The sequence below is a fragment of the Chiloscyllium plagiosum genome, unplaced genomic scaffold, assembly GCF_037043375.1.
Source record: "Chiloscyllium plagiosum isolate Xiang-an unplaced genomic scaffold, Cpla_swu_hap1 HiC_scaffold_45, whole genome shotgun sequence".
NCBI lineage: Eukaryota > Metazoa > Chordata > Chondrichthyes > Orectolobiformes > Hemiscylliidae > Chiloscyllium > Chiloscyllium plagiosum.
In genome coordinates this window covers 14,987,112-15,002,775 of record NW_028270183.1, presented here as the reverse complement: position 1 = coordinate 15,002,775, position 15,664 = coordinate 14,987,112, and the positions used below count along the sequence as shown (strand labels likewise).

General features: G+C 40.9%; 1 protein-coding gene across 9 annotated transcripts in view; it reads left to right on the top strand.

Moving 5' to 3' along the window:
* Nucleotides 1-15,664, top strand: part of smarca4a (SWI/SNF related BAF chromatin remodeling complex subunit ATPase 4a) — a 110,924-nt gene that overhangs the window by 48,809 nt on the left and 46,451 nt on the right. For 6 of the 9 annotated variants that reach the window (XM_087983414.1, XM_087983413.1, XM_087983412.1 and 3 more), the window contains exons 8-16: nucleotides 6,545-6,718; nucleotides 7,728-7,901; nucleotides 8,249-8,416; nucleotides 8,975-9,025; nucleotides 10,424-10,554; nucleotides 11,485-11,542; nucleotides 11,996-12,055; nucleotides 15,051-15,172; nucleotides 15,352-15,502. In XM_087983414.1, coding sequence (XP_087839540.1) covers nucleotides 6,545-6,718; nucleotides 7,728-7,901; nucleotides 8,249-8,416; nucleotides 8,975-9,025; nucleotides 10,424-10,554; nucleotides 11,485-11,542; nucleotides 11,996-12,055; nucleotides 15,051-15,172; nucleotides 15,352-15,502 — 1,089 coding nt within the window. The remainder of the gene's footprint in view (nucleotides 1-6,544; nucleotides 6,719-7,727; nucleotides 7,902-8,248; nucleotides 8,417-8,974; nucleotides 9,026-10,423; nucleotides 10,555-11,484; nucleotides 11,543-11,995; nucleotides 12,056-15,050; nucleotides 15,173-15,351; nucleotides 15,503-15,664) is intronic. The other 3 variants (XM_087983417.1, XM_087983416.1, XM_087983415.1) reach the window with 1 other exon arrangement.

The following is a 15,664-nucleotide window of genomic DNA, read 5'->3' as shown; positions in this document are numbered from 1 at the left end:
GGGATAGGATTTATGCACATCTGGATAGGAATAATGTGATCAAGGATAGTCAGCATGGTTTTGTGAAGGGCAGGTCGTGCCTCACAAACCTTATTGAATTCTTTGAAAAGGTGACGAAGGAGGTTGATGAGGGGAAAGCGGTAGATGTGGTATATATGGATTTTAGTAAGGCGTTTGATAAGGTTCCCCATGGTAGGCTACTGCAGAAAATACGGAGATATGGCATTGAGGGTGAGTTGGAGGTTTGGATTAGGAATTGGCTGGATGGAAGAAGACAGAGGGTAGTAGTTGATGGCAAAGTTTCTTCATGGAGTGCCGTCACTAGCGGTGTTCCGCAAGGATCTGTTTTGGGACCATTGCTGTTTGTCATTTTTATAAATGACCTGGAAGAGGGGTTAGAAGGTTGGGTGAGCAAGTTTGCGGATGATACGAAAGTCGGAGGAGTTGTTGACAGTGAGGAAGGATGTGGCAGGTTACAGCAGGATATAGAGAAGCTGCAGAGCTGGGCAGAAAGGTGGCAAATGGAATTCAATGTAGCTAAGTGTGAGGTGATTCACTTTGGGAAGAATAACAAAAAGATGGGGTACTGGGCTAATGGTCGGATACTTGGTAGTGTGGATGAGCAGAGGGATCTTGGTGTCCATGTACACAGATCTCTGAAAGTTGCCACCCAGGTAAATAGTGCAGTGAGGAAGGCATATGGCGTACTGGCTTTTATTGGTAGAGGAATTGAGTTCCGGAGTCCTGAGGTCATGATGCAGTTGTATAAGGCTCTGGTGCGGCCGCATCTGGAATATTGTGTGCAGTTTTGGTCGCCATACTATAGGAAGGATGTGGAGGCACTGGAACGGGTGCAGAGGAGGTTTACCAGGATGTTGCCTGGTATGGAAGGAAGATCGTATGAGGAAAGATTGAGACACTTGGGGCTGTTTTCATTAGAGAAAAGAAGGTTTAGGGGTGACTTGATTGAGGTGTACAAGATGATTAGGGGGTTAGATAGGGTTGACAGTGTGAACCTTTTCCCGCGTATGGAGTCGGGTATTACAAGGGGGCATAGCTTTAAATTAAGGGGGGGTAGATATAGGACTGAAGTTAGGGGTAGGTTCTTCACTCAGCGAGTCGTAAGTTCATGGAATGCCCTGCCAGTAGCAGTGGTGGACTCTCCCTCTTTATGGGCATTTAAGCGGGCATTGGATAGGTATATGGAGGATAGTGGGTTAGTATAGGTTAGGTGGGGCTTGGATCGGCGCAACATCGAGGGCCAAAGGGCCTGTACTGCGCTGTATTCTTCTATGTTCTATGTTCTAAAATCTAGGCTTCGGCTAATAAGTGCCAATAACAGTTTCACCACACAAGTGCCAGACAGTAATAATCTTCAACAAGAAAGAATCTAACTGTCGCCCCTTGACATTCAATGGCATTACCAAAATTGAAACTCCCACTATCAACATCCTAGGTTTTAACATTGGCTAGAAACTGAACTGCATTATCATACTCTGGATACAAGCAGGTCAGAGGGTAAGAATTCTGCAGTGAATAACTCACCTCTATCTTCCCAAAGCCTGTCCACCAGGCAAACATCAGGTGTGATGGAATACACTTGCCTGGATGAGTGCAGCTTCAATAATGATCAAGAAAAGCAATATCAACCAGGACAAAACAATTGTTTTATTGGCACCTCAACCACCATCAACATTCACTCTCTTCATCACCAACACACAATGGCAGTAGTGTGTACCACCTATAAGGTGCACTGCAGTAAGTTACTAAGACTTCTCCAACAGCATCTTCCAAACCTGAGACCTCTTTCATCGAGAAGGACAAGGGTAACAGATACTTGGGAACACCACCCTACAAGTTCCCCTCCAAGTAATATATGATTGTGACTTGGAACTATATCAATGTTCCTTCATTATCATTGGGTAACTCCCTTCTTAACAGGATTGTGAGTGTCTCAACATTCCAAGGACTGCAGCAGTTTCAGAAGACAGCTCACCACCACCTCTATTAGATTAATAGGAATAGGGTTGAAACGTGTGGCACTGGAAAAGTACAGCAGGCTAGGCAGCATCTGAGGAGCAGGAGATTCGACGTTTCAGGCATAGGCCCTTCATCAGAAAATTAGGAATAGGCTCAGAAATAATCCTGAGCTTCACAGCGATGCTCTCATCCCATGATTAAAAAAAATTTCAAAGGCGACATAATTTGTTTCTGTCATAACCAAGTGAAGAGGGATGATCGGTTTCCTCTTTTTAACACTCTCAATTGATCACAACAAATATTTTAATTTATTTTTTAGCACATAGCTATCACATTTTAACTAAGCTAAATTAGCCAAATCAAAAATTCAGGAGGGCCAATTCCAAGATTTTCTTGAATGAAAGAGAGTGGTGCTTTATTACCTACTAAACCCAAGATAATTAAGAAAACACAACATCTAACACATGCACAAAACACAGGTAATACCTTAAAAAGAAAACAGGAGAGGGGGTCTAGTACAGACAGAAAAATAAAGAAAGTTGTAGTTTGATATTCTACAAGTCCTTCTGTTGTGAGAGTGAAACCTGAGTTACAACTTTTCAGAAATGCTGTTTTCTCAGCAGTTTTGAGGTTTGCAGACGTCCTGCGCTTTCAATGAATGGCTGTTGCCTTTGCACTGGTACTGACATTTTAGCTTGATGAGGAGAGACAAGCAGAGAGAGTGTCTTCTGATTCTTGTTTACAAATCAATTTTCCTTGTCTCTGCCCTGCTGCTCAGAAGCAGCTGTTGATAAAGGTTCATTCATATGTTTTGAGTCTGCTCATTGTTTTTTGAAGATGAATACACTGCAGACAACCTTTCATCTCAGTGTGTAACTTCCAGGAAGTTGTGAATAAAATGGGAAATAGAGATGAGATTTCAGTGCCTTTTATTAACAATTTTAATTTTGGCACTGACTAATTCTTATTTATTGGTGGTTTCATAAGCTGGGCTCAGTTTTAGTCAGATGATCATAGCAGCCATTATAGGTCCATATTTGGCCTTTTTAAAAGTCACTTTAGTGCTTGAAGGTCTCAGATATTAAAAATGATGGAAGTGGAATATTGATAGTCCTTGTTTACTCCGTTATCATGATTTCATATTAGGATTTTCTTTTCCTCTTATAGAAGGATGATGAATAAGAAACCAGGCATGCTGTTGTGTTCAGCTTATTAGGTTGCGTCCTTACTGGAAACTGAATCTTGGAATTGGCTCACCTGCATTTTTGATCTGGTTAATTTAGCTTAGTTGAAGTGTGATAGCTATGTGCTATCAACGTTTTCATCTTTAGTAGGTGGAAAACATACCCTCAATTCCCAATTAGAATTAACTTCATTTTATTTCTTTCAGAATTCTTTAGTTTAATCTGCACTAGATATAGTTAATCCCACACATTCTATGACCCACTCCCACTATGTTAGAAACAAATAGTAATTGTCTTGCTGGTTGGGAGTATTGGTAACATAATCAGGAAGACTTTTACATTGCGTTATTATATCAATGTAAGAACTTACTTGATAATATTGTGAGCCTTCTTCATAGGCACTAGCATTTCAGAATTTAAAATTACGGCACTGCAATTTGCAGATTAGAGTAAGGTTTATTACTGAAGGTGATTAAATATTAGCAGGGTTTATCAGTAGTGGTAAGGTTTATTCATAGTAGTAAGATGTATTAGAACTGGCAACAGCTAATTGCAATAGTTAGGTTTACCGATAGTTGCAAGGTAATTAGATATCAGATGGAGGGTTGCTCCAAACTCTTATGCTACATGGGAATTCCAGGATACTTCCAGTGTTCTGATCAGTTACACCAGCTGTCATCATTATGCTTCATCCATGAGATTGAGAGCTTTGTGGGTAGCATATTTATAGATATGGTCACCCTTCCATTCAAGAATATGCAAGGAGAGAGGGAATGGATGAACACCAGACAAGTAAAAAGAGGCAGATGTGCAGGAGTCCCCTGAGTTCATCCCATTATCAAACCAATATTCAGTTGTAAATACTGATGAGAATAATGGCTCACCTGGGGAGTGCAGTCAGATGGTACCATTGGTGCTCTACCTTGGAGGCCTATACAATGAAGGCTGGAAAAGCAAATTATGCTGAAGAGAGAGAGAGAAAGAGAGAAGGGATATCCCAGTGCAGGCTAAGACGGAATCTACTTGGCTGAGCTAAGAAACACAAATTGCAATTCCATTGCTGAGTGTAGTCCACAGGCCAACAACTAGCGAAAAGGATGTCGAGAAACAAGTTTGCAAGAAAATTACAGATAGATGCAAAAATTAAATTATAGTTATATGGAGATATTTTAGTTATCTGAGAATAAACTAAAACAGTCATGTAAAGGGCAGTGAGGTGTAAGAGTTTCTAGATTGTGTTTTGGAGGCTTGTGTACAGCAGTAGGTCTCCAGTCAAATGAGAAAGAACTGTTGCTCAGCTGGGAATGAGGTGGGCCAAGTGGATTAAACATCAGTAAGGGAACATTTAGGAGACAGTGATCAATGCATCATAAGGTTTAACTGGGGAGAAGCCAGCTTCAATGGTGTAAGAATTAAGCTGGGCTGAATACATTTGAATCAAGGTTGGCAGGAAAATTTTGTAGCTTTTTTTTTTGAAGAAGAGAGAGTTCAGGCAAACTATAGTCCCCTGAAGAGATAAGTGGAGCAAACAAATCCATTGGATGACAAAACAGATAGAGGTCAAGATGAGGAAGGAAATTTGTGCACCTGACAGATGCCAGGTGAATAACACAATGGACAGCTAGGATTAATTTTTGGATTTTTAAAATTCATTCATGGGATTTCCATCAGTATTAGTTCCATCTCTAATTGTTCAGATGGCATTTAAAAGTTATGCTGTGGGTCATATGTCAGCCAGACCATGTAAGGATGACAGATTTCCTACCCTCAAGGATATTAGTGAACCAAATGGATTTTTACAATAATCAGCAGTGATTATATACTCACAACTAGGCTCACATTTTTTTTATGGAGAAAGTAAGGACTGCAGAAGCTGGAGATCAGAGTCAAGAGTGTGGTGCTGGAAAAGCACAGCAGGTCAAGCAGCATCCAAGGAGCAGGAGAATCAATGTTTCGGGCATAAGCCCTTCATCAAGAATGACTCTTTTTATTCCAGTTTTTATTTCAATTGAGTTCACGTTTTACTGTTTGTCATGTCTCCAGAACATTAGCCTTAGGTTATAGATTTTTAGACCAGTACCATTATCATTTCATCTGAATGCATAAGACTCAGAGGGGAATAAAAAAGAAAATAAAAGAAGCATAGAGACTCTTTGAAAAGAAACAGGCAGCTAACATGAAAGAAAATCCTAAAGTCTTCTATAAACCCTTATGAATAGTACAAGGAGGAGTAAGGCCAATTAGGGATAAAAAAGATATCTGTGCATGGAAGTGGGGAAATAGCTAAGATATTAAATGAATGGCTTGCATCTGTCTCTGCCATGAAAGAGGATGTTACCCAGGAAGATGTAATTCATATGGTAGAAGAATTATGAAGACATCGGAACAAATGCAGAAAAAAATCAAAAATGATTTCAGGAATGTGGAACTTCATTTAGATTCAGTTTAGTTTTCAGATAGTTTGAAGAATTTGGGACTGTTTTCTTTTGAAAAGAAAAGGTTGAGAGGAGATAAGATAGAGCTATTAAAAATAATGAAAAGTCTGGACAGAGTATATGAACTGTTCCTACTCATGAAAAGATCACAAATGAGAGGGCAGAGATTTAAAGTCATTGATAAAAAAATAGTGATCTGAAGAAAATCTTTTTCATTTAGAGAGTTTAAGATTTGTAATGTACAGCTTGAGTGTGTGTAGGGGTAAGGTTGAACTGAGGCATTCAAAAAGAAATTAGACTCTTAACTGAAAAAGAAGAATGTGAAGATTGCTGGTGAATGGTACTAGATGAATTGCTCATTCAGAGAGCTACTGTAGACTCAATGGGCTGAATCACCACCTGCACTGACAAATCTAAGATTCTATGAATTCTGGTTTAATTCTTCCATAACAAGGTGTCAATTCTAAGTTTGTAGTTGCTCCTCAGCAGTATTATGAGTACTACAGCCATATGAAATAAGTTGATTAAAAGTGAACTCATGCTAGAGAATAGTAAAAAGTGAGGTCTGCAGATGCTGGAGATGAGTGTCGAGAGTGTAGTACTGGAAAAGCACAGCAGGTCAGGCACAGCAGGATGCTGTGCTTTTCCAGTACCATATTCTTGACTCATGCTATAGAATGTGAGATCCACATGTTAAAATTAATAAATAGTACAACTTACCGATTTTAGACAAGTGCTTTTACTGATTACCCATTTACATTACCCATTAGCTATTGGCAGTTGGCAATGCTTTTATCCATTGATTATTGTGACAAAGCAAATATTGGTGAAGAAAATGTGTTTTCCACTGTTACTAGAATTTTTCTTGATGACAGTCTGCTGCGATGCTGGATGTTTGTCCCTGTTAATGTGCTTTTGACAAGATGACCTTTGTTTTGTACTCAGCTTCGGCAGGAAGTGGTGGTGTGTATGAGGAGGGATACAGCCCTCGAGACAGCGCTGAACGCAAAGGCTTACAAGCGCAGCAAGCGGCAGTCACTCCGCGAGGCACGGATCACTGAAAAACTCGAGAAACAGCAGAAGATTGAGCAAGAACGAAAGCGCAGACAAAAACATCAGGTACCCATGTCCAGGGGATTGAATATATCACACATACACTCTCACAACAGCAATTACATACCATCTTTAATTTGACATTGAGACAAATAAGTGACCCAAAGGCTGGGACGAAGAGGTGGGTTTTAAGAAGGCCATAGAGAAGGATGGAGAGGTGTATGGAGAGAATTCCAGAGCTTTAAATTTTGGTAACTGAAAAGACAGTAGTCATTAGTAGAACATTGAAAAGCAGGAATGCATAAGAAAGCAGAATTTGATTACTTCAGAGATCATGGAGAGATAAAGGGCTAGAGGAAATTATAGAGGTAACGGTGGCACAGTGGTTAATACTGCTGCCTCACAGCGCCAGAGACCCGGGTTCAATTCCCGCCTCAGGCGACTGACTGTGTGGAGTTTGCACGTTCTCCCCGTGTCTGCGTGGGTTTCCTCCGGGTGTTCCGGTTTCCTCCCACAGTCCAAAGATGTGCAGGTCAGGTGAATTGGCCATGCTAAATTGCCCGTAGTGTTAGGTAAGGGGTAAATGTAGGGGTATGGGTGGGTTGCGCTTCGGCGGGGCAGTGTGGACTTGTTGGGCCGAAGGGCCTGTTTTCACACTGTAAGTAATCTAATCTAATCTAAAGCAGTACAAAGGCCACTAGAGACTGAAAATTCTGTCATCGGTAGATAGAAAATACCAGCAGAGAGATTTTTAAAATCCTGGTAAATTAACAATGTTACTGGGATCCTCTTTTGGGAGTTATGGAAGCTTTTCTCATTGTTCTCAAAAATAAATTGTTCAAATATCATTTGGTCTCTGAATTGAGTACTTTCTGGCATATATCACAGGATATGCCCTCAATGGAATGCAATATCAGGGTGCCTGACAAGGATCCACTTTTAGACTATGAGAAAGGTAAAATCTAAATGGAGACAGAAAGAAGGGGTAGGACTGTGTTCAAACTTTTTTTCAGATTTGTGTTTTTTTTCTAAACACCCTCAGTTCACTGACTACACATTTCCTCCTTGCTTCCAGGAATACCTCAATAGCATTCTGCAGCATGCAAAGGACTTCAAGGAATATCATCGGTCAGTTTCTGGGAAGATGCAGAAACTAACAAAAGCAGTGGCCACGTACCATGCAAACACTGAGCGTGAGCAAAAGAAGGAGAATGAACGGATTGAGAAGGAGAGGATGAGGAGACTGATGGTGAGCTGCTGCTGATTTGATTCAGTGTCCCCAGCTTGATGCAACTTCCTTGTTGAGGAAGTTGCTCCACAGCCTTCCATTACATGGCCCACACAGCCATTTTTCATGTGTGAAATTTAGTTCTCCATCTCTGAGTTTGATCCCAAGCACTCTCAGTATCAGGTGTGGTGGACACTTCTCTCCAGACCACAGTCTATTTTGTCCAGAGAGCGTATGAAGAAAAGACAGTGCAATGAATATAGGAATATATTTGATGGTGCTGGAATACCACACATGATGGCGTTCAGTTCCATGTTCCCCATGAGTGTGTCAATGCCATTTGTTGATATCTCTCTTTTTCCCTGCAGGCAGAAGATGAAGAAGGCTATCGAAAACTGATTGACCAGAAGAAGGACCGACGCCTGGCATACCTGCTGCAGCAAACTGATGAATACGTAGCCAATCTGACAGAACTCGTCCGACAGCACAAGGCAGCACAGGCTGCGAAAGAGAAAAAGAAGAAAAAGAAGAAGAAGGTCAGAAGTTTGGAATGAAACCCTGACTACAGGGCTGAATGTTGTATCTAGTCTAACTGCACTTCCTAGTCTGAGTGGTGATTAATTTTTGAATGTCATCCCTTTACTGCTGCTGGGCATGACAGTGTCCAGAACCAGTTAACTAAGCAGGAGGAACCTTAAGCAAATGCTATCTTGGGATAGAATTACCTAATTGAGAACAAATTACAGACCAATTTTTCTCAAAGTCCTCAGGTCTGATGAAAATATAGTAGCATAAATATTTAATTCCAAGATCACTTTGTTTCACCCTTCTGTTCCAACCCATATCCTTTTCAGAAAGGGTTGCTCAGTATTGGTTGGAAGTGACAGCCATAATTAGTTTTATCCCATTTCCCCAAGGCCAACTGTAACACAAGGATGTGTACATATAGTCCCTTGCTACGATTCTGGTGACCCCTGCTGCAATTCTGGTGACTGATGTCATGATGACTGTGTTACATGGATCCTGCTGTGCCCTTGTACTGCAATCCCCACCTACCCCATGTCACTTTATAATACTCCCTTCTTCTCCTACAGAAGCAGGAAAATGTGGACGGTTTGGGTTCTGCTGTTGGCCCTGATGGTGAGGTGAGTAATTGGAAAGTTTGTCACCTTGTATAATAAAGCTGGACCAGCAACTAAAAGATTGGCATTGAAATCTTTTGTGGAAAGTTGTGAAATTGAATTTAGTTAATTCAGATGTAAACTGACATGAAAATATGAAGCCAACAGCTTCATTGTCCTTCAGAAATTGGGAACCTGTCACTCCTACATATGGAAGTAGTCTTACTGCATGTGTTTGTCTCATGGCACCTTCTGAAGGAACAAAACAAGTCCCCTTCAGCAAAACTTCGGTCACTGCTTGAGAACAGGGAGGATTTGAGTATTAAAAGGAATTCAGTGGCTCATTACCTGGAATTGAAGTCATGAAGACTTTCAATGCAGAAACTTTGGTGGAAATCTGGAACTCCACCTTAAAAGAATATACTGTTTAGACTGTGGGAGTGACTCTTAATTGAAAGTATCAAAATTCAGATTGATAGATGTTTACTAAGCAAGTGTACTATGATCCATTTTGATGTTGCTACTATACAAGACACATCCCAGAATGAAATCTCGCTTGATCGGTCTTTTTCTTCTCTTAATTTAAATGGCAGTCTTTCACTGAAACATTAGCAAGACTGCATAGTTGATTTTAAGAATAAAACTGAAGGTTATTACGAACACAACAAAAATAGATTTTAAAAAATCGAAAGCAAAGCAAGTTAACTACATAACATGAATTTGAAGGATTTAGAAACCTACAGCAAACAAAATCCCATCAACTCCCAAACACCATTACTTTAATTATTCAAAAATCCAGAACATTCCTTCCTTATCAAATCTGTAAGTTTGACTTAATTGCTTCTTCTCTGTTCTGAAGCTAGAATGAATTAATTAGTTAATGTTAGCTAAAATAATTTCTAAAATTAAGTCTCTAAGTTAAAATTAATCTTTGATTATTCTAAACCTTTTAAATGTTTTCTTTCGCCTGTCGTAATCCTCCACAAACTTTCATTACCATTCCAGGAGGTACATAGAGGTTTTAGAAGTCATGGTTCTGGAAAAACAGGCATAGTTAATTTTTAAACCCCTTCACAAAATATAAACCAATATCCCATATGCCAATTATTTAAAATTCAAACTCGGAAAAAAATTATATTAATTTGTATAAATCACACACCTTATATCACAAGGGTTATGGAAGCAAGATGGAAAAATAGCATTAAGATGCAGATTATCCATGCTTCATTTGAATGGTGGAACAGTCTTAAGGGGATGAATGGCCTCCTTTTGTCCCAAAGAAATGATAATATTAAATAAATTAGACCCACAATATAAGAAACAAATGGGTAAATCGGCCAGTTTGATCAGTAGCCTGATTAAACATACACTAAGGGCAGGAGGATGGTGGTTTAATGATTGAAAATTAATCTCCAACTCTAGCTCTTGGATGAGACTAGCCAGATGAGCGATTTACCAGTGAAGGTGATTCATGTGGAAAGTGGACGGATTCTGACTGGAGCTGAGGCACCAAAGGCTGGGCAGCTAGACACCTGGTTGGAAATGAATCCCGGGTAAGTAGACCACACTGAATCTCCTCAAGTGGCTGGAGAATCTCATAACATTTTCATTACTGCATAACTTCACCAATCTTCTGGGAGTATGCTACTACATGACTGATGTGGACCTCTGTCATCCACTGGATTGATCCTGCTAATGATGGGCCCTGCTCTCCATATTCATTGAGACCTACTGTCAATTACAGTGCCAAAAACTGAAGTGTAATCAGTAATGTAACATAGGAAATGCAACAGGCATTTTGCACACAGCAAAATTCCATAAACAACAATATGATAATGGCCAGATTTTCTATTTTTGTGGTGTTGGTTAAGGGATTAAATGTTGACCCAATAAACTGGGGCGAATGTCACTGCCATGGAATTTGCGGATAATTGTGTGGACAAATCAGGATTCTATTTAATGTCCCACAAAAAAGGCAACTTTGACAGTACTGCATTCCTTCAGTAAGTGTCAGTCTAGATTTATGTACTCAATCCACAACTCTGACTTGGAGGTTAGAGTGCTACCTGTTGATCGCAAAAATGAACTCTGGAGGAATGCCAGATTTACATGCACAGATAAACTTAGAAATCCTTTGGATTCCTGAGGTGTATGTGGCTTCTGGGATTATTCGATTAAATTATTGGGTTAAAGTGCAGTATCTGGTGACCTGATAGAGTGAAGCTGAATCCCAGCCCTGTGTCCTGTGAACTGATCTCAGTTAGTGGAACCTTCAGGTGGATTTAGCATCCCTGGACCAGGGTGAGGAAAAAAAACAGGTAGAATTCCTTACGCCTCAATGCTTATATGAAATAAGAGTAGGGTTAGTGGAAGCATGAATGAGGTTGCCCCCCACTCCAAACCTCTCCAAACGTGGGAGGCCCACTGCCTTTACAGTTCTTCCAGGTTCTCCATCTGATGTCTTTGCCATTTCTTCTGAACAGCTACGAGGTGGCTCCGCGTTCTGACAGTGAAGACAGCGGCTCTGAGGAAGAGGAAGAGGTGAGAGTGAAAAAGAAAACGCAACCTGTCTACTGAGCTGGAACCCTTGTTATAATATGGGTTTGGTGGAGCCATGCAGAACGACATTGAGAGTATTATAATGGGAGTCGTTCCCAGTCGCCCAGCTCAGATTTACTCTTCCAGTCGTTTTACATTTTCTTTGCATATTATAAGATCTACTATGATTTAAGCTGCATAGTCCTAAAAGAAGTAGCAATAATCTCATCAGGCCTCACTCCCTTGTATTTACTCAGTGCTTTATCCTTTTTGTCTTGGTGGCATTTTAAAGTGTTCTCTGCAGTCTCTGTCTTTAAAATGATCCAGCAAACAAAATGGCGAGAGAACTGTTTGGAAAAGTTGCTGGCTGGAGCCGGGCGACTGCAAACTGTTGATTTTCTTTTTGGATGCAGTGCTTTTATTTTTTTTCATGAACTGTCTTTAAAATCACGTCAGGATACGACAGACTGGAGGCTGCTAATCATGTCGGAGGACAGGTCTCGTTCGGGACTGCTGGTAAGCATTTTAGAACAAGTGTAAGGGTTCCGTGAGTCTTCACATAGCTTGTGAATTGCCGTGCATTGGGAGGGGTCATGACCCCAACCAAGTCCTTTAGTATTCTGTCCATTATACGGATTCCTGAAGGCATTGAATCTTGCAGTTTGCTCACTCATCAAGCATCTCTGGTACAACACCAAGATGACAATTTTTTGAGGCAAGGACAGAGAGACAAAGCAAATATCATTTCTGGTGCCCTCCACATATCTAATAACCTGCGCAGATTTTAAACTTTCATAGGCATGATGTATCCTCACCCTGTGTCCATTCTGGTCTTCTGGCAGGAGAACTGGCCGATCATCTCCCCCCAGTCCAGACCCACGGAGATGAATTTTACTGCTCTATAACTGAAACAGTTATTTGAGACCTGTAAATGGAATTTGAGAAACCATGGTCCACATGGCAGTATCATCATCTGAGCTGGAAAAGTCAACTGCTTTAACTGAGACTTGTCCACTGCTGCAGCCATGAACTCCAAACAGTTAATGTCTAAAATTGGACAATCTTATTCTGAATTGAAATTTGTTTCTGTTCCTCACCAAGTATTCACCTTCTGCTGACTGTCTGCAGCTTCCAAACGTTATTAGTGTAATGAAACTGCATTAGAACATGGAGTGGTGAGGCAAAGGACTGAACTCACCACCTACCCCCCCACACACACACACACAAATCTGTGTTAATGGAGTATTGGGTGCAAAATCCCCGATACATGACCTCTTGCCACACTTGTATGTATCTCCTAGTGATATCTGGCAACAAGACTTGAAGAGACTTCGAAGCAGGTCAACTTGTCGCCTAGCCACATATAGGTGTTACATCAGATGAAAGGGGAGAAGGCAGATGGGAAGCCAGTGTAACAGGCTGAAAAACAAGTATCTTTCCAGCAATATGCCTTTTATTATAAATTAATCAGGAATCTTCAAATGTACTAACTTATATTACTGAGCATGCCAGCACCAACTCGACTGAGGTAGAAGGGAAAGTGAAATGGCAGAGGAATAGACCCCAAAGTTTCACCTCCAGGACCTGAGTACACTCATTGCCCAGACTGCTAGGACAAGAGCATGCTGACTGCTACAGTTTTTTGTGAATTTGTTGGGAAACTAGTAAAACTGGACAGCTGAGATGGGAAAATAAATTATCTGGCACAGTAACAGGAATACCCAACAGCCATGGGATTGAGTTAGAGGAGAGGAGCTCACACTTACCACTATTCATGTTTGGAATTAGAAAGTTTTGGTTGCCTGAACCTCCCCGTACTTAATGTTTGTTTAAACTAGCATCTGGTGAATTCTCCCTGTGGCATTTTCGAAAATGAAATGCTCCACATGAGGAGCCCACTTGTTCTATCCTGATTTTCCCCCCATCCCCTCCCATTTTCTCTTCTTTTGCATCTGCATTCTCCCTGCTCTTCACTTGGTAGATTTGTACAGCTTACACCAAATGGATTCCTGAAGATTGGCAATTTTGACCTCACTCCTCTCTCACGACCTCCCAATCCCTTCCTTGAAATGGCCCTTTTCTGTAAATGTTATGGAAGTATTTCAACAACTGAAGGTAATGTGTTTGGGCAGGCAAATGGAGTAATGACCTTCCCTTGCCTATGATACATTGATAATTATCTAATCATAAAATCAGGAGCATTATTTAAGAATTGATCGACTATTTGACAGCAGCAGTTAGCTGTTTGTCTTAACAAGTGCCCTAAAACTACTATCACGGCTTGGCACCTCATGCACTATCTGTGTCTTTTTCTATGCCTAGTGGGTTAGCACATGTGTGGCACTCCTTGCAGGCATCTCTTCTGTTGGCAGTTGCATCACTCCTGGAAGATCATAGTTAATTGATGGCTGCTATGGATTGTGATGAGGGAATCTACAAGTTATCTCACCTCACAACTCACTGGCCAGTTAACATGCTTACTGTGCATCCTACCAAGAATTGAAAATGGGAAAACAGGATTGTACTAATCCTGGTTTTTAGATTTTTTTAGCATCTGGAGTATGTTTCCTTAAAAGCTGGTGGAAGCAGCTTCAAAAGTTAACTTTCAAAAGGGAATTTGATAAATAACTGACAAGAAGAAAATTGACTTGGTTAAAGGAAAGAGCTAGGAAGTAGGAAACTTAGGTAGTTCTTTCAAAGAGCTGGCATAGGCATTATGGGCCAAATGACCACCCTCTGTGCTATGTGATTCTGTCATTCAAATTTTTCTCAGAATTTGAAGATGATAAACTAGAAGTTTGAAGTGATAGTATTTCATATACAGTCTCTCCTCATTGAAGTACCTCAGTAAAGTAGCTATTCATCACCTGTGACTTTGGGGAGGAAGGGATGGCATCTTACTCAACTATGAGGACAGCAGTGGATCAATTTTGAACAAACATCCACATCAGCCATTGCCCAAGATGGGTGACTGGAGGAGGGTCCTGGGTTGGTTTAAAGAATAGCATTTCCCCATGCCTTTCCTACTGTTATTTGTAGTCACAAATGTAACTTAAAATGGAAATTCATCCGGAGCTTGCTGTAGGAACTTGCTACGTAGATGACCTCCTACCCCTTTGCAAGACACCAGGGTAAGTAGAGTGCGAATTTACTACCTCCGTGCTTCTGTGAATTTTCCCCTACAAGTCACACACCATTCCAGCTGAGAAACATATCACCACTTCAACATCATCAATCGATCAAATTCCTGGAACTCCCTCCTCAAGAGCACTGGCAATGCACCTGCAGTTCAGGAAGCAGGCCTACCATGCCTTCATAGCGTAACTAGAAATGGGCAATAAATGCTGGCCCTGCCAATTACATTCCCATTCCAAGAATTAATAAATAATAAAATAAGCTGCCCGAGTGGAAACGGGCCTCATGTTTTGCGTGAGGGTCACTGCTTGGGTGATTCAAGTGCCTGAGTGAAGGAAACATCATGATCTATTGATTTCTTCTGCTTTCTGTTCAGGAAGAGGAAGAGGAGGAGCAGGCAAACCCACCAGCACAGACTCCTGCACCGGAGGAGAAGAAGAAAATCCAGGATCCAGACAGTGAAGAAGTGTCTGAGTTGGACGCAAGGCAAATCATAGAGTAAGTGCAGCAATATTGGGAGTTGAGGTCAGGGGCATGGGAAAGAATTAGTCTGCTGCTGAATGTGATGGAAGTTGATCTGGAGAAGAATGAGGAAAGAGATCTGGTGTGCTGATAAGTATGAGTGTAGAGATTTCCTTTATTCACATGTTGTGACTGGAACTAATTACATCTTTTAGGAACGCTAAGCAGGACGTGGATGATGAGTACAGCGCACCACTATCTAGTATACATGGTCTGCAGTCCTATTATGCAGTAGCTCATGCAGTGACGGAGAGGGTCGATATTCAGTCTACGTTGCTTGTGAATGGTTTACTCAAACAATATCAGGTAAAGGATGGTGAGAGGCCATTTCCATTGGTGTGTTTGACTTTAGTTTCGGTACAGTCATGGAAGATCATCAAGCTGCTCTTGGGCACTGGATTGATCATATAAACATAGCCAGCTCCTGGATGCACTGAACAAACACCAGGTCCTTCCACAAAGATAAAC